The 25,054-nt window shown below is 49.4% G+C and overlaps 1 protein-coding gene across 1 annotated transcript; it reads left to right on the top strand.

The window, feature by feature from the left end:
- The first annotated feature begins 1,980 nt into the window (after nt 1-1,980).
- IKBKE (inhibitor of nuclear factor kappa B kinase subunit epsilon) lies at nt 1,981-23,565 on the top strand. The gene is given in 21 exon segments (XM_063178044.1): nt 1,981-2,227; nt 3,142-3,282; nt 3,373-3,502; nt 5,275-5,456; nt 6,913-7,073; nt 8,166-8,276; nt 8,961-9,140; nt 9,475-9,677; nt 10,458-10,522; nt 10,602-10,693; nt 11,507-11,608; nt 13,938-14,007; nt 14,086-14,198; nt 15,945-16,021; nt 16,646-16,685; nt 17,695-17,741; nt 17,744-17,795; nt 19,519-19,615; nt 20,640-20,737; nt 22,258-22,329; nt 23,171-23,565. Coding segments are annotated over 21 exon segments (2,154 nt in total). The 5' UTR covers nt 1,981-2,140; the 3' UTR covers nt 23,205-23,565.
- The last annotated feature ends 1,489 nt before the right edge of the window (nt 23,566-25,054 follow it).

The raw sequence follows: 25,054 nt of genomic DNA, 5'->3' as shown, positions 1-25,054 counted from the left end.
TCTGTCTGGGCAGTGTCAGCTTCTTCCTCTGAATCCTGACAGCACCTTGAGGCAGGAAGAAGTTCATTTCTCCTGATAATGGTGCAATAAATTCTTTTTCTCTGAAAGATTCAGGCATGCTGTGGCTGCTATCTCAGTGCCAGTCCTTTCTTTAAGAAAAGTATCCTATGTAGCACAGTTTCTATTTTAACATTTTTATAACCTAAAACTATATTTAACACATTACTTAAGAGAATTAACACAGCATCACTTTCTAGCACAACACATATAATACTCATTTGAATATTTGCAAAAAGCCAATCATTAAATACACATGCATTTTTCCCTCTCCTGTTTCACACACATAGAAAATAAAACCAGACACAATTTCAAGAAGTCACCCCGGCCCTTTCTCTTCCTGTCAGCAGAATGACTTCACTCAAAGCGATTTCGGGTTTCGTGTGGTTAAACCGAGACTCTGCCACCCCTTCCCAGCATCCCTGGATCACCTCAGGGCCAGGCCAGGCTGTGCCCTCTGCCCTCTCTGGAGGCTGCTCCAGGCTCTCACCCCTCCATGGGGAAATGAAGCTCAGCAGGAATTAAGGAATTAATTAGGGCTGGGGTTTGTGTGCAGGCTGGTGAAGCAGTGTTGATATTTGGATGCCCCACACGCTGATGAACTCTCAGACTTTTGGAGGCTTTGTTGGTGAGGATGGAGCCTTTAGAGACATCCACGCCAGCCTGGGATAATTCCTGACAGTGAGACCCTGATGCTGAGCTGGCCACAGTGAAAACAGAGTGAGCAGGGACAGGAGCAGCCCAGCTCTGCCCTGTGCAGGCAGCAGAGTGCCCTGAATCCCACACGCTGCCCTGCATCCCACCCTGCACCCCACATCCTGCATCCCACCCTGGTCCAGATTACATATTCCACCCTGCATCCTGCATCCCACCCTGTCCTACATCCCATCCTGATCCCACATCCTGCTCTGCACACAGCATGTCACCTGTATCCTGCATCCCACATCCTGCATCCCACATCCCACCCTGTCCTACACTTCACCTTGAACCCTCCTCTGTGTCCTGCATCCCATCTTGCATCCCACATCCTGCATCCCACCCAGCCCTACATCCCATATCCTGCTCTGCATCCTGTATGTCACCTGCATCCCACATCCCACCCCGTCCCACATCCCCGACAGGCAGCCCCAGCCGTGCCAGCCTTGCCAGGCAATGCTGTGTCCATGCCAGTGCCCGAGCACTGACCCTGTGCTGGCACAGATAACAAGGGCTGGACACCGACGCTGGGCACGGATCCTGATCCGGCTCTGCTGCCCAAATCCCCACCCAGCAGCGCCGATGGCAGCTGGAGCCACGACCGGAGCTGTCCCGGAGCAGCCCGGGGATGGCTGCCCGGGTGCCGGGGGATTGCTGCCCAGATGCTCCAGGGGATGGCAGTCCGGGTGCCGAAGGATGGCAGCCCCGGTTCTCCGGGGGATGGATGCCCTGATGCCGGGGGATGGCAGCCCGGGTGCTCCGGGGCATTGCTGCCCGGTGTGCACGGGCATGGCTGCCCGGGTCCCGGGGGATGACTGCCCGGCGTTCCCGGGGATGGCAGCCCGGGTGCTCCTGGGTATGGCAGCCCAGTATGCCGAGAGATTGGTGCCCGGTGTGCCCGGGAATTGCTGCCGGATGCTCCGGGGGATGGCAGCCCGGTGTACCCGGGGATGGCAGCCCGGGTGCTGGGAATGGTGGCCCGGGTGCTCCGGGGAATGGCAGCCCAGGTGCCCGGGGATTGCAGCTCGGCGTGCCCGGGGATTGCAGCCCGGTGTGCCCGGGCACGGCAGCCCGGCTGGGGAGTTTCTCTCGAGCAGGAAGCTGAGGCGTTTCCTCCCGCAGCGTGGCCGCGCTCGCCGGGCGGGTTTTGCAATCCGCGGCTTTCAGTTCCCGGCCGGGGAGGCGCCTCTGGCCCCGCGCTGCTCCGCTCCGAGCTCCGGCATCTGCCGGGTTCTGCTGCCGGGCTCTACCCGGCTCCCGGGGCTCCTGGCAGCGCTGGGGCTCGTCCATGCCCAGCCTCGGCCCCGCATCCTGCATCCCACCCTGCATCCCACCCTGCATCTGCCGCGATTCCCGGAGGGGCTCGGTGGGATAAACCTCCCCGGACATGCAGAGCACCCCCAACTACCTGTGGAGCACCGAGGACCTCCTGGGCCAGGGGGCCACGGCCTCTGTCTACAAAGCTCGCAACAAGGTGAGGGGGGCAGCTGGGGGGGGCAGGAACCCCAAAGTGCAGAGCCCCGGTGCCCCCATCCGAGCTCCGGTGCCCCCATCCCTGCCCGGTGCCCCCATCCCTGCCCGAGCCTTGCTCGCCCTCCCGGGATATCCTTCCACCTCTGGAGCACCTCAGGCGCTGTTTGCATTTTATTTTATTTGATCTCCCTGTACAAAAGCAGGGATAAACCCATCAGACGAGAAGACCCTGTGGAACTTCCTTAATGCACACACTCACCCACCGGCCTCGCTGACACATAAGCTGCTGGTCTGGGTTTTTCGGTTGGGGCGACCTTGGAGCAAAACAAAACCTCCAGAAATCAGACCGTACCTCTAGACTGAGAGGCGCTGCTCTGCGTTTTATTTTCATTTTCCACGGGGCTCCTAGCCCTGCTCTGCGGGTCGGGGGCGGATTTTGGGGCGCCCCTTTTGGCGCAGGGGGAAGAAGGAGCTGCTGCTGCTGCTTCCCGGGGAATGCCCAGGGGTTTTGAAAACCCCATCCTTGGCCATTTGCATACTTCATGCAAACACTTGTCGGGCTTGGAGCGGGCTCTCCTCCTCCTCAGCACCTTTGAAGTTTATTGAGCAAACTGCGGGAGCGGGCTGGGAACATCCCCATCCCTCGGGGAGCTGCAGATGGGAACTTTTTGTGGGGCCGGATAAACAGAGCGACACTCACTCAGCACGTGGGTGCCGGGACAGGAAGGGCAGGGAGGTGAATAACAGCGGTTTGTTTGTGCAGCCGAGCGGTGCCCAGGCATCGTTTCATCATTTCATCATTTCATCGCTTACATCCCCGGTGGGGGCCGGGACAGAGCTCCTGGAGGAGCTGCTTTGCACGTGGATGGCATCACCTGGTGTTTTCATTCCCTGTTTTTGCTCTTTTTTCCTCAGAAATCGGGAGAGCTGGTGGCCGTGAAGGTGTTTAACAGTGCCAGCTACCTGCGGCCCCAGGAGGTGCAGATGAGGGAGTTCGAGATGCTGCGGAAGCTGAACCACAAAAACATCGTCAAATTATTCGCCGTGGAGGAGACGGTGAGTGAGAACCCCTCTGATAAGCCCTGGGGCTCCCCAGCCAAGGGAGGGACCTGGGGCTGGCTGAGCCCTGCCCGTGTCCCCCCGCAGGGCAGCAGCAAGCAGAAGGTGCTGGTGATGGAATATTGCTCCAGCGGCAGCCTGCTGAACGTGCTGGAAGACCCAGCCAATGCCTTTGGCCTGGCTGAGTCCGAGTTCCTCATCGTGCTGCAGTGTGTGGGTGAGTGTGGGTGAGCAGGGACTGAGACCCTGCAGCCCCGGGCAATGGAGTGAGGGGTGAGGAACTGCACCCCTGAACAGGGTGGGGTTGAGCTCTGTCTTGAGGGTTTCTCCTTGCTCTGGGAAGCTGCTGTGACAAGGAGCTGTGCCCTGCCATCCTCATCCTCTCCATCCCCTCAGTCACACTGATTCCCTGTCACAGACATCTCTTATGAAAAATCCTTTCCTTAGGATTTTTTCTCCTGAGAAGCTGAGGCGCCTCAGGAACAAAATGTAAACAATGATTATCTGCTGCTGTGGAATGCAACAGGTGCATCTGGGATTGGTCTCATGGGGTTGTTTTTAATTAATGGCCGATCACAGTCAGCTGGCTTGGACACAAAGCCTGAGCCACAAACCTTTGTTATCCTTCTTTCTGATTCTATTCTTAGTTTAGCTAGCCTTGTGATGAAACCTTTTCTTCTATTCTTTTAGTATAGTTTTAGTGTAATATATATCACAAAAATAATAAATCAAACCTTCTGAAACATGGAGTCAGATCCTCATCTCTTCCCTCATCCAAGAACCCCTTTGAAAACCATCACAATCCCCATCTAAGTGCAGCCACCTCTCAGAGTTTGGTTGTTAATTGCTGCCCCGAGATGTGCAGGGTGTCTCTGTTTCTGTCTCTGTTTCAGCCCGTGCGTCTGAAGAACGAGTCAGAGCTCTTCAGTTTTCAGTCTTGAGGTTGTTTATTAATTCTTATCTATAAAATTTTCTTTCTGCCCAATCGAGATCTGCTCAGCAAAGCAGCCACAGGCACTCTGTGTTGTCCTTTTATACTCCAAACTACATATAACATATTTACACTTAATTCCCAATACCCATCACCTGTGTTAGACAGTGAGCTTCTATTGTAAATACAACACATTTATAATTACCTTCCAATACCCATCAGCTATGTTAAACAGTGAGCTTCTGTTCTAAATGTAACATATTTACAATAACTTTCCAATACCCATCACCTATGTTAGACAGTGCACTTCTACCCTAAACCAATCCCAAAGTGCCAACATCACTGCAGAAAATGGAGAACAAGAAGAAGAAGAAGAAAGGCTGGACACGCCCAAGTTCCTCCATCTTGTCCCCAAAACCCCCACACCAAAAATCCTAAAATCTACCTTTCCACCTTGTGATCATTTTATTATTATACTGTTTAAACTTCTGTGGTTTTCAGGTCCTCATACAAAGCTGGTAATTTGCTCCACGGGTCATAATCAAATCCACAGGTGCTCTGGGATTATTGTGGAGAAACTGGACATGTTAGGAGGGTTTGTAAAAGGCTCAGTCTCAATGAGGCAATAGCCAGGGAACAAGAAGCCTTAGAGAAGATTCTTAGAGGTGACAATTAGGGGTGTCAAGGGCTTTACACTTTAAGGGACCCAATGCAACATCTAGAGGAGCCCTTGGTAAACTTTGAGGTGGGACCCCTACGTGAAGAATTTGAATTTTTGGTTGATACAGGAGCAGATAAGTCCTGTCTCAACAAAGTACCAGAAGGCATGGTAATTGGCAGAAAATTTTGTGAGGTATTAGGTATTTTGTGAGGGTCTCTGAGCCCGTCGCTGGGGTCGTTTGGCAACTCTGGACCCCCAGAGCGATGCACTGAGTTCCACAACCACCACGGCATTCACCCCCTCTCCAGCCCTTTTCTCATTTTAAACTCAAACTGGCCCCTCTGCAGCCCCATAGCCCAAACCCCACAGAGGAATTTCTGCCTCTCCCTTGTGCCAGTGGCAGGGATGAACCACCTCCGTGAGAACGGCGTGGTGCACAGGGACATCAAACCCGGCAACATCATGAGGCTGGTGGGGGACGACGGGCAGAGCATCTACAAACTGACGGACTTTGGGGCCGCCCGGGAGCTGGAGGATGATGAGAAGTTTGTGTCTGTCTATGGCACAGAGGAGTACCTGGTGAGCAGGGCAGGTGCCAGGCCTTGGGAGTCCTGGGGGAGGCTGGGCCCCGTCCCTCTGTCCTGCAGCTCGGTCACTTGCAGAGCTGATCTGTGGTTTGGGAAGGGGAGGGCTCGGTGCTTTGTGGCAGGGTTGCAGGTGATGGTTTTTGGGAGGATCCAAAGCTGTGTTCCAGGTGATCATTTTTGAGAGGACCCAGAGCTCTGTTACAGGTGGTGACTTTTGGGCAGGACTCAGAGCTCTGTTAGAGGTGATGGTTTTTTGGGGAGGACTCAGAGCTGTGTTCTGTGTGATGGTTTTTGGGAAGACCCAAAGCTCTGTTGAAGGTGATGGGTTTTTTTTTGAAAGACCCAGAGGTCTGTTACATGTGCTGGTTTTTGGGCAGGACCTTGAGCTCTGTTAGAGGTGATTTTTTTGGGGGGGAAGGACCCAGAGCTGTGTCCCAGGTGATGGTTTTGGGGAGGACCCAGAGCTCTGTTAGACATTTTTGGGAGGACCCAGAGCTGTGTCCCAGGTGATATTTTTTTGCAGAGGACCCAGAGCTCTGTTAGAGATTATTTTTTTGGAGGGAGGACCCAGAGCTGTGTTTCAGGTGATGATTTTTGGGAAGACCCAGAACTCTGTTAGAAGTTTTTGGTCAGGACCCAGAGCTCTGTTAGAGGTGATGGGATTTTTTGGGAAGACCCAGAACTGTGTTCCAGGTAATGTTTTTTGGGGACAACCCAGAGCTGTGTCAGAAGTTTTTGGGAGGACCCAGAACTGTGTTCCAGGTGATGGTTTTTGGGGAAGACCCAGAGCTCTGTTATAGGTAATGGTTTTTGGGGAAGACCCAAAGCTCTGTTAGAAGTGATGGTTTTTTGGGGAAGAGTCAGAGCTCTGATCCAGGTGATGATTTTTGGGAAGACCAAGAGCTCTGTTAGAGATGATGATTTTGGGGGAGGACCCAGAGCTGTGTTCCAAGTGATGATTTTTTGCAGAGGACACAGAGCTCTGTTAGAAGTGATATTTTTTTTTTTTTTTTTGGAGAGGACCTAGAGCTTTGTTATAAGTGATAGTTTTTGGGGAAGACCCAAAGCTCTGTTTGAGGTGATGGTTTTTTGGGGAGGACTCAGAGCTGTGTTCCGTGCGATGGTTTTGGAGAGGACCTAGAGCTCTATTCCAGGTGATGTTTTTTAGGGAGGACCCAGAGCTGTGTTAGAGGTGATGGTTTTTGGGGTGGATCCAGAGCTCTTTTAGAAGTTTTTGAGAGAACCCAGAGCTCTGTTACAGGTGATGGTTTTTTTGGGAAGATCCGCAACTGTGTTCCAGGTGCTGGTTTTTGGGGTGGATCCAGAGCTCCCTTAGAGGTTTTTGGGAGGACCCAGAGCTGTGTCCCAGGTGCTGTTTTCCATTCAGGACCCAGATCAGTTTTCCAGGTGCTGTTTTCCATTCAGGCCCCTGTCTCTGTGCCCCCCAGCACCCCGACGTGTACGAGCGGGCCGTGCTGCGCAAGCCGCAGCAGAAGGCCTTCGGTGTCACCGTGGACCTCTGGAGCATTGGTGTCACCTTCTACCACGCTGCCACCGGCTGCCTGCCCTTCGTGCCCTTCGGGGGACCCCGCAGGAACAAGGAGATCATGTGGGTACCGTGCCCAGGTGTGCTGGGAGCTGGGGCTGGGCTGGGGGGGCTCACTGTGCTTTAACCACACCTGGCCTCAAAGCCAAGGGGCCTGTGGGGAGCGTGGGCAAGAATCCGTGTTCCATTTGCTACGTTTTCCCTCCAAATGGGATTCTTGTGTGGGGCACCAGCATCCCTGCCCATAGCAGGGCATTGGAACCAGGTGGTCTTTAAGGTCCCTTCCTGTCACAGCCATATTTTCTGAAAAATCCTTGCACTCTGATTTTTCTCCTGAGAAGCCTCAGAAAAGAAATGTAAACAACAATTATCTGATTGCTTGGAATGCAGTCTGGAGATGGTTTACTGACCAAAGGTGCATCTTTGATTGGTCTCATGTGGATTGTTTTTAATTAATGGCCAATCACAGTCCAGCTGTGTCAGACTCTCTGGTCAGTCAGAAGATTTTATTATGCATTCTGATGTCTCCTTTCTCTTTCTTTAGTATAGTTTTAGTATATCGTTTTCTTTGAGTATATTTTCTTTTTATATATATTTTATATTATATATGTTATATATATTATCTATATTATATCTTATATATTATATATATTTTATATATATAATAGATTATCTATATTATATATAATATATATTATTAACATTATATATTATATATTATACTATATATTATGTACTATGTACTATATATGTTATATATTTTTAAATATATTTTATATATTACATTTTCTTTTTAGTATATAATTTTCTTTTAGTATAATATATATCATAAAGTAATAAATCAGCCTTCTGAAACATCGGGTCAAGATTCTCATCTCTTCCCTCATCTTGGGGACCCTCAAACACCACCACCAGATAATTCTAGGATTCTGTAAAACGGATTTCCATGATTTTTTGGCTAAGGGGAGGCAGGGTTAATGCTCACCTGGAAGGTTCTGACTGTTCCTTGCAGTATTTTCCCTCTGGGCACTTTTTTTCCCCTCAGTGTTTTTCCCAGCACATCCACGCTCTGCCCTTTCCCTCCACCTGAGGGACTCAGTGCCCAAACAGAGCTCGCTTGGCTCGAGTCAGCAGCCAACAATTCCCTTCCCACAGGTACAGAATCACCACGGAGAAGCCTCCTGGGGCCATTGCAGGCATCCAGAGGCAGGAGAACGGGAGCATCGAGTGGAGCTACGAGCTGCCCATCACCTGCCGCCTCTCCACGTGAGTGTCCCCAGCCAGCACAGGAGGGGTTAACAGGGCGCTTGAACTTTTCATTTTCAGCTGTCACGGCTTTCAGAGCACATCTCTGCTTTCCAAGGGTGCAAACAGTGTTTGTGACTCGGGGGTTACACCAGCCCATCAAACTTCTCTTCTTCCCTGTGGCATTCATATTTTCTGGAAAAATCCCTTCGCACAGGATTTTTCTCCTGGGAAGCTGAGAAGCCTCAGAGAAAAAGGAAAACAATAATAATCTGATTTGCTTCTCCTGTGTTTTGCTCATGTGGAATGTGTTTGGAGATTGTTTATCCACAGGTGATTGTTTCATTGGTTTCATGTGAATTATTTTAACCCTTTGGCCAATTAGGGCCAAGCTGTGCCAGTACTCTGGAAAGAGTCACGAATTTTCATTATTATCTTTTCATTATTTCTTTATTATCTTTTCATTATTTCATTATTATCTTTTCATTATTTTATTATTAGCTTTTTAGCCTTCTGTCTGTATCCTTTCTGTATTCTTTAGTACAGTTTAGTTTAGCATTCTATAATATAGTATAGTATTATAAAATAATCAATTAGACTTCTGAGGACAGATTCATCATTCATTCGTCATTCATGGAGTCAGATCCATCATTCCTTCCTTCTTCTGGGGGCAACCCAAATACAAACCTTCCCTTGCTGCTGCAGGGGGCTGAAGGACCAGCTGATCCCCATCCTGGCCAACATCCTGGAGGTGGATCAGGAGAAATGCTGGGGGTTCGACCAGTTTTTTGCAGGGACCAACGACATTTTGCACAGGATGGTGGTGGACGTGTTCTCCCTGCAGCAGGCGTCCTCCCACCGCATCTACATCCACTCCTACAACACGTAAGGCTGGGATAGAGACTCCTTTGGGATTTGGGGATGGAGCTGTGAGTTCCCCACACCTCAACAGGGGAACCTGGGGGCACCCCCATGCCCTTTGCACTGCTCCCAGGCCAGGTTAAAACACAGCAGGCTCAAATCAGCCTTTGCTGGGAGTGTACTAACAGCTCTGGGCACACTGAGAGCCCCATTGGGCTCTGCTGACCTTGTCTGATATTTTGGTAAGAAAAAATATCAACATCTGGTGTTTTGAGGGCAGCAGGCTGCTAAAGGGACGAAAATCTGTGTGCTCACCTCATTGCTTATCCCCATCCTTTCCCTTCTTTCTCCGTTTCAGTACCACCAAGTTTTTAGACGCCGTCTTCAAACAGACAAACATAGCCCCTCACCATCAAGAATACTTTTTCGAAGGACACCTGTACGAGCTGGATCCCAACCTACAGGCTCATCATTTCTGCAAAACCACAGAGAGCAGCCCCCTGACTCTGCTGAGCACCTCAGAGCAGCCCGAGGACGTGGTGGGGGTCCGGTACCGAGACCGTGAGTGTGGCTGGAGGGAGATGGGCCACAGCAGGAGAGAGAGTGGCTGATGGAAGGGGGATTTGTTCCAGTTATTACCCTGAGAGATTTCCCATTTCCTGCATGATCCCAGCTCCTTTGACCTGGATCCCAGTTCCCACTGGGGTTCCCAGTTCCCCAGACTGGTTGCTTTTCCCACTGCCAGCTTGTGCCAGTCCCCATTCCCAGCAGTGACCCCAGTTCCAGCAGCAGGAGTACTGGTTCCCAGTGCCAATTCCCAATCCTGATGCCAGTTCCCAATCCTGATGCCAATTCCCAATCCTGATGCCAGTTCCCAGTCCTGATGCCAGTTCCCACTGCCAATTCCCAATCCTGATGCCAGTTCCCAATCCTGATGCCAGTTCCCAGTGCCGATTCCCAGTCCTGATGCCAGTTCCCACTGCCAATTCCCAATCCTGATGCCAGTTCCCAGTGCCAATTCCCAGTCCTGATGCCAGTTCCCAGTGCCAATTCCCACTCCTGATGCCAATTCCCAGTCCTGTTTCTGGTCCCTGCAGCAGGATTAGGGGATTTCAGGGTCAGTTTTCTCCTGCCATGCGCTGCTGCTCCATGTCCACACACCACGCTGAGCTTTGGGAATTCCTGCCTCCATCCATGCTCCCAAAATATCTTGGAGGGCTTCACTGAGCCTCCAGCACTGAGGCAGAAATCCTGAGTGTCCCCAGGGTTTATCTGGTGGGTGGGAGCTGCCCACAGCCCCCAGCTGGTGACAAACACCCCAACCCTGCCCTGTCTTCGCAGCGGCGCTGGAGTTCCCCAAGTTCGTGCCCAGGGTGGACGTGGTGGCCGACTGCAGTGCAGCCAAGGTGGGTGTGTGTGCCAGGGCAGCGTGCTGGCGGCGCCCCGTGCCTGGCACAGGCCCTGGCAGTGCCCTTTGCCTTGCAGAGTGCCGTGGGTGCTGCTCACCAGACCCTGCGCGTGGGGCAGGCGCTGCAGAGGGGCCGGGAGCTGCTGGCCAGGGGCCTGCGCTGGGTGATGTGAGTGCCAGAGCCACGGCTGGGCAGGGCACAGGGGGCACACAGCCTGCCAGGGCTCGGGGTTCGCTGGGGTAAGGGGTTCCAGCCTGTTCCTGCCAGTGCAGACCAGTGGGGATGGTGGGGTGGGGTCCTGGGGGACCTGGAGGGAGCAGGGCAGGAGGGGCACCATGGGGCTGGCGTTGGGAGGATGCTCCTGTCCTCTTTTGTTCCTTTTGGGTGACTTTTTCAGTTTAGGAGAGGCTGAGGAAAAAAAGCAGAATTATTCTTTCTTTCCTTTCTTCCTTTCTTCCTTTCATCCTTTTTCCCTTTCCTTTCCTTTCCTTTTTCCTTTCCTTTTTCCTTTCCTTTTTCCTTTCCTCTTTCCTTTCCTTTCCTTTCCTTTCCTTTTTCCTCTCCTCTCCTCTCCTCTCTTCCTTTGAATTATTATTATTATTATTATTATTATTATTATTATTATTATTATTATTATTATTATTATTATTATTATTATTATTATTATTATTATTATTATTGTCACTGTGTGCATCTATTGGAAGCGTTCCTCCCCATGGCAGGGATTTGGAATTTTAAGCTTTAATGTCCCTTCCAACCCAAACCATTCCATGATAAATTTCACTGCCCTACCCACCCCTTTTGGGGCAGAACAGAGAGTGAGAGACCCTCAAAGCAGCAGCCACACCCAATTTTAGGTTCACCCAGCCACCCCAGTGCCTCAGAGCAGCCTGAGAGAAGCCATGAGCTCCATCCCCACCCCGGGATGGGTCTGTGATTCCAGGATGCACGTGTTGGAGGGGCTGCTTTCTCTCTTGGCAGTGGGAACCTGAGGACAGAGTGCTGCAGGATTTTGGAGCAGAGGAGGGGAGCTCACTCCGTGCTCACGTGCCTGCAGCTCACCATGGGGAAGACGCACGAGCTGTAAGTGAGCTGGGCTGTGCTGGGGAGATATGGGGCTGGCTTGGTTTGGAAAGGCAGGAGTCTGCTAAGGAAGGCAGGAGCCTCCCCTGGAATGGAAAATGTAAACCCTCCCCACCCTCTGAATTGCTGTAAATTTTAAATTAAGGGGCTGTCAGGCAAAAAATATGGGAGTAGGAAATAACATTTCCTTAATGTGACGGTGTTCACAGGGGTCCGAGGATGAGGGAAGAGATGAGGATCTGACTCCATGTTTCAGAAGGCTGATTTATTATTTTATGATATATATTATATTAAAATTATCTAAAAGAATAGAAGAAAGGATTTCATCAGAAGGCTAGCTAAGAATAGAAAAAGAATGATAACAAAGGTTTGTGACTGTGATTGGCCATTAATTAAAGAATGATAACAAAGGTTTGTGACTGTGATTGGCCATTAATTAGAAACAACCACATGATCCAATCACAGACCCACCTGTTGCATTCCACAGCAGCAGATAATCATTGTTTACATTTTGTTCCTGAGGCCTCTCAGCTTCTCAGGAGGAAAAATCCTAAGGAAAGGATTTTCCATAAAAGGTGTCTGCGACACTTTAATAGGGAAGAAAACAAAAGGATAAAATAAACAATGCAGTAAACTAGAAAAACACAGAGTCAGAACCCAACGTGACACCCTGTGTCCCTGCATTCCCAGGGATCCAGCATCCCACCAGCCATGGGGACAGATCCCATTTCCTTCCAAGAGTCTCCACTGAATTTTTATGGAGAAACCCTGGGCTGCCCTCAGCCTTCCCCACACCCCCCTTTCCCACCCAGCTGCCCTGGGCCCAGCTGAACCCATTTTATCTCAAACAACCCACGGATATTTTACTTTTCTGCTGCTTTTTTGTTGTAGTGGAAAATTCTTTGCCTCTGGGTTGCTGTTCTTTCATTCCATTTAGCAAAGTCTCTTAATTTCCATTTCATCTGGAAAAAAAAAATAAATAAATAGGGACACGTGGTCCCCATTGAGTGCAGCCCTCAGGGCTGGAGTGCCAAGAGCAGCAGAGCTGCAGCTGGGTGCTCTGGCTCTTCCAGCCCTGCCAGTTCTGCAGCAGGAACATTTCTGCTGACTTAGCCCCTGTGCCACGCTCAGCCTGGCACACAGACACCCTCCCAGCTGGCCTGCAGCCAGTGGGTGTAAAACCAACAATTTTGGAACAAATTGGACTCAACAGGGCCAGTTTTTACCAGATCAGCACTTTGCATCTCGTGGCTTCTCGGGTTGCTGTTGATAATTGCTGCCCCAAGATGTGCAGGATGTCTCTGTTTAACTGAAGAACGAGTCTGGACTCTTCACTTTTCGGTCTTGAGGTTGTTTATTAATTCTTATCTATAAAATTTTCTTTCTGCCCAGCCGAGAGCTGCTCAGCAGGGCAGCCACAGGCATTCTGTGTTGTCCTTTTATACTACAAACTACCTATAACATATTTACACTTAATTCCCAATAGCCATCACCTGTGTTAGACAGTGAGCTTCTACTCTTAACCAATCCCAAAGTGCCACCATCACTGCAGGGAATGGAGAACAAGAGGAAGAAGAAGAAAGGCTGGACATGTCCAGGTTCCTCAATCTTGTCCCCATAACCCCCATACCAAAAATCCACATTTTCACTTTTTATACTACAAACTGTGTATTACATATTTACACTTAGTTCCCAATACCTATCACCCATGTTAGACAGTGAGCTTCTATTGTAAATATAACATATTTGTAATTACTTTCCAATACCCATCAGCTATGTTAGACAGTGAGTTTCTATTCTAAATATAACGTATTTACACTTGATTCCCAATACCTATAACCTGTGTTAGACAGTGAGCTTCTACTCCAAACCAATCCCAAAGTGCCAACAGCACTGCAGAAAATGGAGAACAAGAAGAAGAAGAAGGAGAAAGGCTGGACACACCCAAGTTCCTCCATCTTGTCCCCATAACCCCCATACCAAAAATCCTGAAATCTACATTTTCTCCCTGTGATAATTTTATTATTGTACCATTCAAACCTCTGTGACTTTCAGGTCCTCATACAAAGCTGGTAATTTGCTCCAGGGGTCATAATCAAATCCCCAGGTGCTCTGGGCAGCATTCCAGGGTCTCCGAGCCCCGCAGTGGGGTCCTGGGCAGCTCTGGACACCCAGAGGGATGCACTGAGTTCCAACAGTGAAATCTGGGTTGCTACCCAAGGAAATCCCTTTGCAGCCCCGCAGGACCCCAGCACGAGGTGGATTCCTTTGCCAGTTATTTAACAACAATAATCCTCCTTCAGGAATCTCCGTTTTCTGCCTCCCCCAGGTACGAGGCCGTTCCTGCAGGCAGCAGGGCCCCAGCTGGGCTGGACGTGGTGAGGACAAGGCTGCAGAGGGTGAGCAGCATCCCCAGCCCCAGGAGCCCCCAGGGCTCTCAGAGCAGCTGGTCCCAACCTGTGTCCCCCCCTCTGCAGGTGGACGAGGAGCTCTCCCAGTGCTCCCACAGCATCTTCGACTTCCAGGGCGCCCTGGATGGGATCCTGGCCGAGCTGGTGAAGGACAGGCAGCAAGTGCTCGAGGACAAGAGGTGTGTGGGGCAATCCCTGGTGCCGCCTGGCTGTGCCCACCAGGCTGGATTTACAAGTGGAGGGGGTTTTTAGGCTGGAAGTTTGGTTTGGATGCTCAGAACTTCTGCAGGAGCTGAGGGCAGGGTCTGCCCTGTCCCTGTGTTCTCCCTGCCTTTTCCCCTTTTCCCTGCCCTATCACAGTTTTGTTTTTTTTTTTCTTTCCCCAGTTTTTTTTCTTTCCCCAGTTCTTTTTCTTTCCCCTGTTTTTTTCCCTTTTTTTTTTTTTTTTTTTTTTTTTTTTTTTTTTCCCGTCTTTCCCCATCCTTCTCCCATTCCCATCCCCAGCTTGTCCCACCAGGGCTTTCCCTGCTGCCAGCCCTCACCCAGAGGCAGGTTTCACTCTGAGGACAGGAACTGTGTCCTGCAGTCCCCTCATCACACCCAGGCAAGGAAATCTGCCTTGGTTTCTGTGGGAATTCTCTCTTGGAAATGGGATTTTTCCTGGATGTGGAGCCCTGTAAGAGCCTGAATGAGAGATGTGGGACTCCAGGGGCTCTCCAAAATGCAGTTTATTGTATCCAGGACATTAAAGCAGTCCACGGTCATGGGTGACAGAGCTGTGCCTACAGCTGTCAGCTCCAGCTGCAGGCAGGCCTGGAGACCCCTTGGTTTTGGTTACAATGCATTCTATACTTTTCTTTTGGTTACAATGCATTTTATACTTTTCTTTGCTGAGCATCTCAATACAGTAGAACCAATCTATGCCTTAACTTTTATCTATAGCCCATCATAAATACTGTAATTACCATATTCATGTTACTGTTCTCCAGTCACTCAAAGTTAGTACATTACAGTTTAAGCTGGAAGTTGTTTCTCAGTTTTCTTGCAGTGGAAAATTCTGAGACCTTTTTTCTACTTGCAACTTTGCTGACTTGTTTGCCTGTGCTATCATTGTGCTTGGTAAAAACATCTTCTTGCTTGGGGTGGGTTTATCCTTTGCTCTAAGCCATAAAAAACCCTTCTAACCAACACACCTTTCCTTTCCTTTCCCTTTCCCTTTCCCTTTTCCTTTCCTTTCCCTTTCCCTTTCCCTTTCCCTTTCCCTTTCCCTTTCCTTTCCCTTCCTTTCCCTTCCTTTCCCTTCCTTTCCTTTCCTTTCCTTTCCTTTCCTTTCCTTTCCTTTCCTTTCCTTTCCTTTCCTTTCCTTTCCTTTCCTTTCCTTTCCTTTCCTTTCCTTTCCTTTCCTTTCCTTTCCTTTCCTTTCCTTTCCTTTCCTTTCCTTTCCTTTCCTTTCTTTCCTTTCCTTTCCTTTCCTTTCTTTCCTTTCCTCCTTTCCTTTCCTTTCCTTTCCTTTCCTTTCCTTCCTTTCCTTTCCTTTCCTTTCCTTTCCTTTCCTTTCCTTTCCTTCTCTGTTATCCAGTAAGACTGGCTCATTAATTCTTTCCTTCTATATCAAAACTTGCTTCCCATCTCTATTCTTTCATCAGACTCAACATTTAAAAATCTTTCTGCTAAGCACACACATATCTGTGAGACTTTCTTGTCCCAACTTTCCTCCTTGCCAGCAGAGCCCCACAGGATGGAGCAGTGCCCCTGGCAGGGGTAGCCACGCACACACACAGGGGTGATGTCCCTGCTCACAGACCGGCAGCAGCTTCACATCCCACCCCAAAGGGTTAAACCTGACTCCAAAATGCTGATTTCACTCCAAAATGCCGATTTCAGCCCAAATGCTGATTTCAGCCCCCCTCCCTGCCCCGTTGCAGCATCCAGCAGATGGAATGCTGCCTGGAGAAGATGCAGGTGATCCACAAGCAGTTCAAGAAGGCCAGGACGTGTCTGAGTGAGTGCTGGGGCTGGGGACACCGGGCAGGAATGTCCCTAGCACTGTCCCTGTGCAGGGAAAATGGGGGATTTGGGTTTGCTGGATCAGCAGTGACTCAATGGAACCTTGCAGAGCTTTTCTATTTCTGTGTCCAGAAATGTGGTAGCAGCCCCCAGCTGGGCAATAATTATCATTGTCTCTATGATGCAAAAGGTATGAAAAGCCACTTAATTATTATAAATTTACAGTTCTTATAGAAACAGTGGTGGACTTTAAACCTGATTGGTCCTCAAAGTGAAAACCTCTCACCTATTGCTGAATTATCAATATAGAAACCATGGTGGACTTAAGACTGATTGGTGTCAAAGTGAAAACCTCTCACACTGTTGGTGAATTATTAATAGCACACTCTGAGGACAATACCTATAAACAATGGTGACAGAAAGAGAATAAAATTGTTTGGATCCTCTCCTCTGAGATTCCCAGGCTCAGCCTGCGAGAAATTATCTCCATTCTTTTTTTTAAATTAACTGAAAATACCCACAAGGAAAATCCCCTTCAGCCAGCTCCGTGCTGTGTGAAATTGCCCAATTTTTGGGGCTGTCAGCAGCATAGTGTGGTGACCTTGTTTTTCCTCCCCAGGGCTGAGCTACAACGAGGAGCAGATCCACAAGCTGGATAAGTGAGTGCCACCCCTGTCCCTTAGCTGGCTCTGGGTGGGTCCCAAAGGGTAAATTGTCCTTTTTGCTGTCAGAGAGCCCTGGAGGAGGTTCTGTGTGGTTCCTCCTTGCAGGAGCTCTCCAGGAAGGTTCAAGCCCTCTGAGATGGAGCAGCTCTGCAGAGGTGGGGACAGGGAGCTGTTTTGGGGTCACACCCTGTGCTGGTTGAGGCACAAACCCATCCCGGGCTGGGCTCACACAGGACTTGGTTTGTGTGAGCAAAAGACCAAAATAAAGGCAATTTTTGCACTGAGATGGTGATTTGGGAAGTGTCCCTGCTTCCCCATCTGCTTGAAGTGCCTGATGGGTTTGGTACGTTTCAGAATTCTCCTTTCAGGTTTCCCACCCAAAACCAGGGGAATTCAGCGCAGGCAAGGAACAAAATTCCCATTTCAGCGTGCAGCAGGAGGGTGAAATTCTCACAGACTCCTCTGTCTCAATGCTCAGTCTACCCTTGAGCATTTGCCTTGAAATCCAAGGCAGAGATTTCTCAGAGTGCCCTTGGAGGGGGAACAGGGGAGAGAACCCCCAAAACTCCCTCTCCAGGGTATTTTGTCTTCTCTGTAATTCATTTCTGATCATCCAGGGCTTCCAAGTGCTTCCAAGTGCTGTCTGCTTTATCAAGTGAGGAGATGGAAATGGGGATTTTGGGAAATGCTCTTTATATTTTCTATTTTTGTATCAAATGCTTTTTTGTATCCCCAAAACACCCTAAACCTCCAAACCAAAATGCTCCTTGTATTTCGTATTTTTGTATCACGTGCTTTTTGTACCCCCTAAACCTCCAGAACCAAAATCTCTTTGTATTTTGTATTTTTGTATCCCCAAACCTCCCTCTCCATCACAGCCAGGGTTTAGTTTTCCCTGTAGCTCCTTTCTTTCTCCAGCCAGGAGGCAGCTTAGGCTCCTGTGATGTTCCTTTTCACACATTAATGAAATTAATGCTGTTTTCTCTCTTATTCCTGGCTTTAGGCTGAATTTGGGGAACCTGGCCAGGAGGGTTCTGTCCATTTTCCAGAATACTGTGTGCAGCAGTACCAGGAGGCCCTGGCCCTGCACAGCAGCAGGATGAGGTACCTTCTCTAGTTCTTTTTCTTTTTCCAGTTTTTTTTTTTTTTCTTTTCCCCAGTTCTTTTCTTTTCCCTGTTGTCTTTCCCCTGTTTTTTCCCCAGTCTTTTCCCCATCCTTCTCGTTCTTTGTCTTTTCCCAGTTCTTTGTCTTTTCCCATTTTCTTTTCCCCAGTTTTTTTTTCTTTCCCAGTTTTTCCCGTTTTTTCCCCAGTCTTTTCCATCCTTCTCTGGTTCTTGTGTCTTTTCCCATTTTCTTTTCCCCAGTTCTTTTTCTTTTCCCTGTTTTTTCCCCAGTCTTTTCCCATCCTTCTCCATTCCCATTCCCAGCTTGTCCCACCCAGGGTTTTCCTGCTGCCAGCCCTCACCCAGAGGCAGATTTCATTCTGAGGACCAGAACAGTCCCCTCATCACACCCAGGCGATGAAATCTGCCTCAGTTTCTCTGGGAATTCTCTCTTGATTGGGATTCCCCAATTCCTGCATGTGGAGCCCCACAGAATCCACACAGTGCAGGACACTAAAGCACTAAAAGCTCTAAAAAAAACTCTAAAAAGGGTTTTACCTCTGCTCCCAGGGAGGAAAATCCTTCCCCACGTTTTCCTGGGGTATTTTTGTACCTGTTTTCGTCTCCTCATGGAGAAAGCACGTGAGTCACAGCTGGATATTTTTAATTTCTCCTTCCTTCAGTTGTAATTGTGCTGCTTTGTTTCCTGCCAGGGTTTGTGGGGTGGTAGTTGTTTTTCTGGGGACTTGAGTGGATCATTCACCTGAAATATTCTTTCCTTTGTTTTTTTAAAGCCAAAACAAACATTCTTATTTTTTTTTTTTGCAACTCCTGGAGTGCCTGCTGGTGTGGGGAGCCTTTTTTGGGTAGGAACAAGAGGCCCAGGCTGTGCTGGGTGAACTGACAGGTCTGAGCTGCCTCATTTCCAATCAACTTTCCCTGATTAATTAGCTCTTAGTGCTGTTTGGATAACCTGGCCTAATGGTGGCTGCTGCAGCTGCAATTACAGCAAGCCCTGACTCATTTGCTTCCCCTCAGGATTTTGAATGCAGACAGCTCTGCAGAAAGCAGCGTGCAATTAAAACACAGCCAAAAAAATGTAAAATAAAATAAAATAAAATAAAAACTTAAAGTATAAAATATAAAATAAAATATAAAATAAAATAAAATAAAATAAAATAAATATAAAATATAATAATATAAAATATAAAATATAAAATATAAAATATAAATATCAAATATAAAATAAATAAGATATTAAATAAAATAAAATAAAATAAAATGAAAAACTAAAACTTAAAGTATAAAATAAAATATAAAATATAATAAAAATAAAATAAATAAATCTAAAATATAAAATATAAAATATAAAATATAAATAAAAAATAAATAAGATATTAAAATAAATAAAATAAAATGAAAAACTAAAACTTAAAGTATAAAATAAAATATAAAATATAATAAAAATAAAATAAAATAAATCTAAAATATAAAATATAATAAAATAAAATATAAAATATAAAATAAAATAAATAAGATATTAAAATAAAATAAAATATAAAAATAAAATAAAATATAAATAAAATAAAATAAAATAAAATAAAATAAAATAAAATAAAATAAATAAAATAAAATAAAATAAAATAAAGTAAAATAAAATAAAATAAATTATCGATGCCAAGTGTTGCCTGGGAGTTTTGACATAATTTTCTCCTCTTTCCAGGAAAGTTTGTGAGATCAAGAAGCACCTGAAGAGGCTCAGCAACCACATCAGTGCCTGCGGTGTGGAGATGATGGAGTGCCAGGACTGCCTGCAGGGCGTGGGTGAACAGGGCTGCAGCTCCTCTGCTCCTCCCCAGCAGCACCTGGGCTCACCAGGGGAGCCTGCAGGGTTCCTGAACCCCTTTCCATGGGTGATCCAGGCTGGAGGTGTTGTTTTGTCCTGCTGTGTGAGCAGGGAAAACCTTGGGCAAAAGGTGGTGCTGGTGCCAAGGATTGCCTGGCACGGGGGTGTGTGCCCAATAAATGGCAATTACAGCGGGAGGAAAATGCTGCTCCACCTCCAGCTGCCACAGCAGAGCTGCTGAGCTGGGGCACAGCTCCCTGGCAGTGTGCTGGGGCTTGGGTTCATTTATTTAATTGTCCTGCAGCAGTGCTGGGTGTGACTCTGTGGTGCTGCTGTTTGGCTCTGGGTCAGCCCCATGGACAGCCCCTGGTGTGGCACTGCCAGCACTCTCCACCTCCATCTGCACCTCCATCTCCATTTCCATCTCCACTTCCATCTCCATCTCCATCTCCTTTCCATCTCCACTTCCATCTCCATCTCCATTTCCATCTCCATCTCCATTTCCATCTCCATCTCCATTTTCATTTCCATCTCCATCTGCATCTCCATTTCCATCTCCACCTCCATCTCCATTTCCATCTCCATTTTTATCTCCATCTCCATCTCATCTCCATCTCCATTTCCACCTCCATCTCCATCTCAGCTCCATTTTTATCTCCATCTCCACCTCCATCTCCATATCCATCTCCATCCCCGTCATCTCCATCATCTCCATCTCCATCATTTTCATCTCCATCTCCATTTCCATCTCTGTTTCCATCTCCATCTCCATCTCCATTTCCATTTCCATCTCCGTCTCTGTCTCCATCTCCATGTCATCCTCATCTCCACCTCCATCTCCATTTCCATCTCCATCCCCATCATCTCCATCTCCATCTATCTCCATCTCCATCATTTTCATCTCCATCTCCATTTCCATCTCTGTTTCCATTTCCATTTCCATCTCCATCTCCATCTCCATCTCATCTCCATCTCCATTTCCATTTCCATCTCCACAGGCTCTGGACAGGCTTCTCCAGGTGGAGCAATGGAATTTGGCCCCTTCCTGTGCCTGCCCCTGTCCCCCTGAGCAGGCCTGCCAGGAGATGGCTCTGAGGTGAGTCCTGGGTTGGAAAACACCTTTTGTGTGACTCAGGGATGGGGAAACTGGGAGTTAAAATCTTTATTGCATTTTCAGTCTCGTGAGAAGGGTGAGACAATGCAGGTGTTACAATTCACACCAGCACAATCAGAAGCTATTTCCTGATTACACAACACCATAAGCATTTCTTAGCTTGTTAACTTTTTGTCACACCATGCTGCAAATGCCTTAAAACCAATCATCTAAACTGCCCCTCATGGGTCCCACTATAACACATCTTTCATAATTCTGTTTCTCAAAGTATTTAGTTTTATTTGTAAGGCCATTTTTGAAACATTTTTCTAGCTCCATTTCTCTCTCAACAATATCTGTCTTATTCCATAACATTGCTAAATCAATATTTCTTATCTCAAAGCTTGCATACTGTGTGGGCTTTCTGTCAGACCCTAAGAATTCTCTACAAATCCATTTCCCACAATTGGGATCAGGGGTCTGGGACAGCCCAGCTCCTCAGGGGGGGACAGAACCTCCTGCTGCTCATCTTGGGAATGGGGTGAGGGTTCTGTGTCTGATCCTGCTGGGTGTGATCCCTGCTCAGTGTCCTATTGGGGCATCCCAGCCCTTCAGCAGGAGCTGCTCCATGGGAAACAGGGATGAGCAGTGCAGGTTGAGGGCTGGATCTGCCCCTGAAGGATGCAGGACTGGGGCTGGATCTGCCCCTGTAGGAATTAGGGCTGGATTTGCCCCTGCAGAAATTAGGGCTGGATGTGCCCCTAAAGGATGCAGGAATTGGGGCTGGATTTTCCCCTAAAGGATGCAGGAATTAGGGCTGGATCTGCCCCTACAAGGATGCAGGAATTAGGGCTGGCTGTGTCCCTGAAGGAATTAAGGCTGCATTTACTCCTGCAGGATGCAGAAATTAGGGCTGGATTTGCCCCTAAAGAATGCAGGAGTGAGGGCTGGATCTGTCCCTAAAGGATGCAGGAATTGGGGCTGGATTTGTCCCTAAAGGATGCAGGAATTGGGGCTGGATGTGCCCCTAAAGGATGCAGGAACTGGGGCTGGATCTGCCCCTAAAAGGATGCAGGAATTGGGGCTGGCTGTGTCCCTGAAGGAATTAAGCTGCATTTACTCCTGCAGGATGCAGAAATTAGGGCTGGATTTGCCCCTAAAGGATGCAGGAATTAAAGCTGGATTTGCCCCTAAAGGATGCAGGAATTGAGGCTGGAACTGTCCCTAAAGGACGCAGGAATTGGGACTGGATTTTCCCCTGCAGGATGCAGGAATTAGGGCTGGCTGTGTCCCTGAAGGAATTAGGGTTGGATTTTCCCCTAACGATGCAGGAATGAGGGCTGGCTGTGTCCCTGCAGGAATTGGGGCTGCATTTTCCCCTAAAGGATGCAGGAATTGGGGCTGTCTGTGTCCCTGAAGGAATTAGGGTTGGATTTTCCCCTAAAGGATGCAGGAATTGGGGCTGGCTGTGTCCCCTGCAGGAAACAGGGTTGGATTTGCCCCTAAAGGCTGTGTCCCTGCAGGATGCAGGAGCTGCTGCAGCAGATGAGGTCGGTCGCCTGCGATCTGCAGCTCAACAACAGCATCATTGAGAGGTGAGTGTGAGTGAGTGAGTGAGTGAGTGAGTGAGTGAGTGAGTGAGTGAGTGAGTGAGTGAGTGAGTGAGTGAGAGCACCCTGGGCTGCTGCTCCCAGCAGCATCCCTGCTCCTCACCCTGCTCCTCACTCTGCTCCTCGTGGGATCCTTGCTCCTCACCCTGCTCCCAGCAGGATCCCCGCTCCTCATCCTGCTCCTCACCCTGCTCCCAATGGGATCCCAACTCCTCACCCTGCTCCTCATCCTCACCCTGCTCCTCCCCAGCTCCTCACCCTGCTCCCAGGAGGATCTTTGCTCCTCACTCTGCTCCTCACAGGATCCCTGTTCCTCACCCTGCTCCTCACCCTGTTCCCCCCGCCCAGGCTGTGCTGGATGCTCTGGGTGAGCTCCCTGGGACCCACCAGCCACACTCACTCTCCATGGGGTTTTTACCTGCCCCCTGTTTGCATCGTGGGCTGGCAGCAGCAGAATTTCTCTTTCTTGGCGTTTTAGACAAGAATTTCTCCATCATTTCATCCCCCCCTTTTCCAGCCTTTTCCCTTTTCCCCAGCACTCACTGCTGCTCACTGCCACGGGGAACTAAATACAGATTTTTCTGCACGAAAACCTCTGCAAAACCCACAGTCTGTGATTATTTTTTAAAAGACAAAACCCAAGGAATTGGGAATCCAGCCCTGTTTTAAAAGACATCCATCAGTTTTAAAAGGCAAACCCCGGGAATTGGGAATCCAGCCCTGTTTTAAAAGACATCCATCCGTTTTAAAAGATAAAACTCAAGAAATTGGGAATCCAGCCCTGTTTTTAGGACCGCCTCTGACCCAAACCCTTCTGTCCCTGCAGGTTGGGTGGGGCTGCTCCTGCTCCCAGCGTTTGAGGGACGCGGTGAAGGTGCAGCTGCTGAGCCGAACCTTCCCAGCAGAGGGAATTCCCAGCCCCTGGAGCCACAGAGCTGCTGGATCCCCGTGCCCTGGGAGCTCTCCGTGTCCTACCTCTGTGCCCCAGCACTTTGCACCTTCTCCCCCATGAGCCCCGAGTGCCCCGAGCGAGTTTGGCCAGAAAATCCAGTGGGGTTTTATATTTTTCTTGTGTTTTTTTTTTTTTTTTAAAAAAAAAAAACGCTTGAAGGCCTTGGTTTTCATGGTTTATCTGCATCACTGTGTCAGATGAAGAGAAGAAGAGCTTTAATCTTTCATCCTCTTATTTATTCAGGAATGACTCCCACTTTAAACGTGCTGGAGTGGTGCTGGTGGCTGTGGGAAGGCATTGCCAACCTTTCCCTGCTCCAGAGGAAGGGGATGGAGGAGGAACACATCCCTGCCACCTCGCTGTCCCTCGGGAATGGCACAGAGAGGGCCCTGCTGGCCCAGCCCTTTGCTGGGGACAATAGTTCTGCTCCTTTCTGTGACCTGGGGGCTGATGAGGAGCCAAAATTCCCTGATGATGAGGCAGGGCAGGTGTGGAGCAGCCATAGGGATTGCCAGGAGCTGAGGTGGGAGCAGGAGCAGGAGCAGGAGGTGTTTGTGGAAGGTTCAGCCACCCCCCTGCCTGTCCCCAGAGTGGTTTAGGGGCTGTGCCCACATCCACAGCCCAGGAGCAGCTGGGTGACAGGGTGACAGATCCCACCCTGCTGTCCCCACATCCCACATCTCCATCCCAGGGAGCAGCATCCAGAGCTGGGCAGGGTGACAGATCCGACACTGCTGTGCTCATCTCACATCCCCATCTCATCTCCCCATCCCACATCCCTATCCTACCTCCCTATCCCGGGCAGGAGCAGGGCAGGGTGACAAATCCCACCCTGCTGGGCCCATCCTGGCACATCCCAGGAGCAGCAGGATGACAAATCCCACCCTTTTGGGTTTATCCCACCACCCCATCCCAGGGAGCAGCGGGTCAGGGTGACAGATCCCACCCAGCTGGACTCATCCCACCCATCCTGGCACATTCCAGGGAGCAGCAGGGTGACAGATCCCACCCATCCTGGCACATCCCACATCCCCATCCCAGGGAGCTGCAGGGCAGGGTGACTGATCCCATCCTGCTGGGCCCATCCTGGCACATCCCAGGGGGCAGCAGGGTGACAGATCCCACCCTTCTGGACCCATCCCACATCCCAATCCCGGGGAGCAGCAGGACAGGGTGACAAATCCCACCCTGCTGGGTTTATCCCACCTTCCCATCCCACATCCCCATCTCAGAGAGAAGGGCAGGGTGACAAATCTCACCCTGTTGGGCCCATCCCCATCCCACATCCCCATCCCAGGGAGCAGCATCCAAAGCTGGGCAGGGTGACAGATCCCACCCTTCTGGGCTCATCCCACCCATCCTGGCACATCCCAGGAGCAGCAGGGTGACAGATCCCACCCTTCTGGACCTATCCCACATCTCCATCCCAGGGAGCAGCAGGACAGGGTGACAAATCCCACCCTGCTGGCCCCATTTCACTCCCACATCTCCATCCAAGGGAGCAGCATCCAAAGCTGGGCAGGGTGACAGATCCCACCCTCCTGGGCTCATCCCACTCCCACATCTCCATCCCAGGGAGCAGAAGGACAGGGTGAGAGATCCCACCCTTCTGGGCCCATCCTAAATCTCCCTCCCAGGGAGCAGCATCCAAAGCTGGGCAGGATGACAAATCCCACCCTGCTGTGCCCACCCCACCCACCCTGGCCCATCCCAGGGAGAAGCAGGGTGACAAATCCCACCCTGTTGGGTTTATCCCAC

The sequence above is a fragment of the Melospiza melodia genome, chromosome 28 (assembly GCF_035770615.1).
Source record: "Melospiza melodia melodia isolate bMelMel2 chromosome 28, bMelMel2.pri, whole genome shotgun sequence".
Taxonomy (NCBI): domain Eukaryota; kingdom Metazoa; phylum Chordata; class Aves; order Passeriformes; family Passerellidae; genus Melospiza; species Melospiza melodia.
This window is presented reverse-complemented; position numbering and strand designations above follow the sequence as displayed.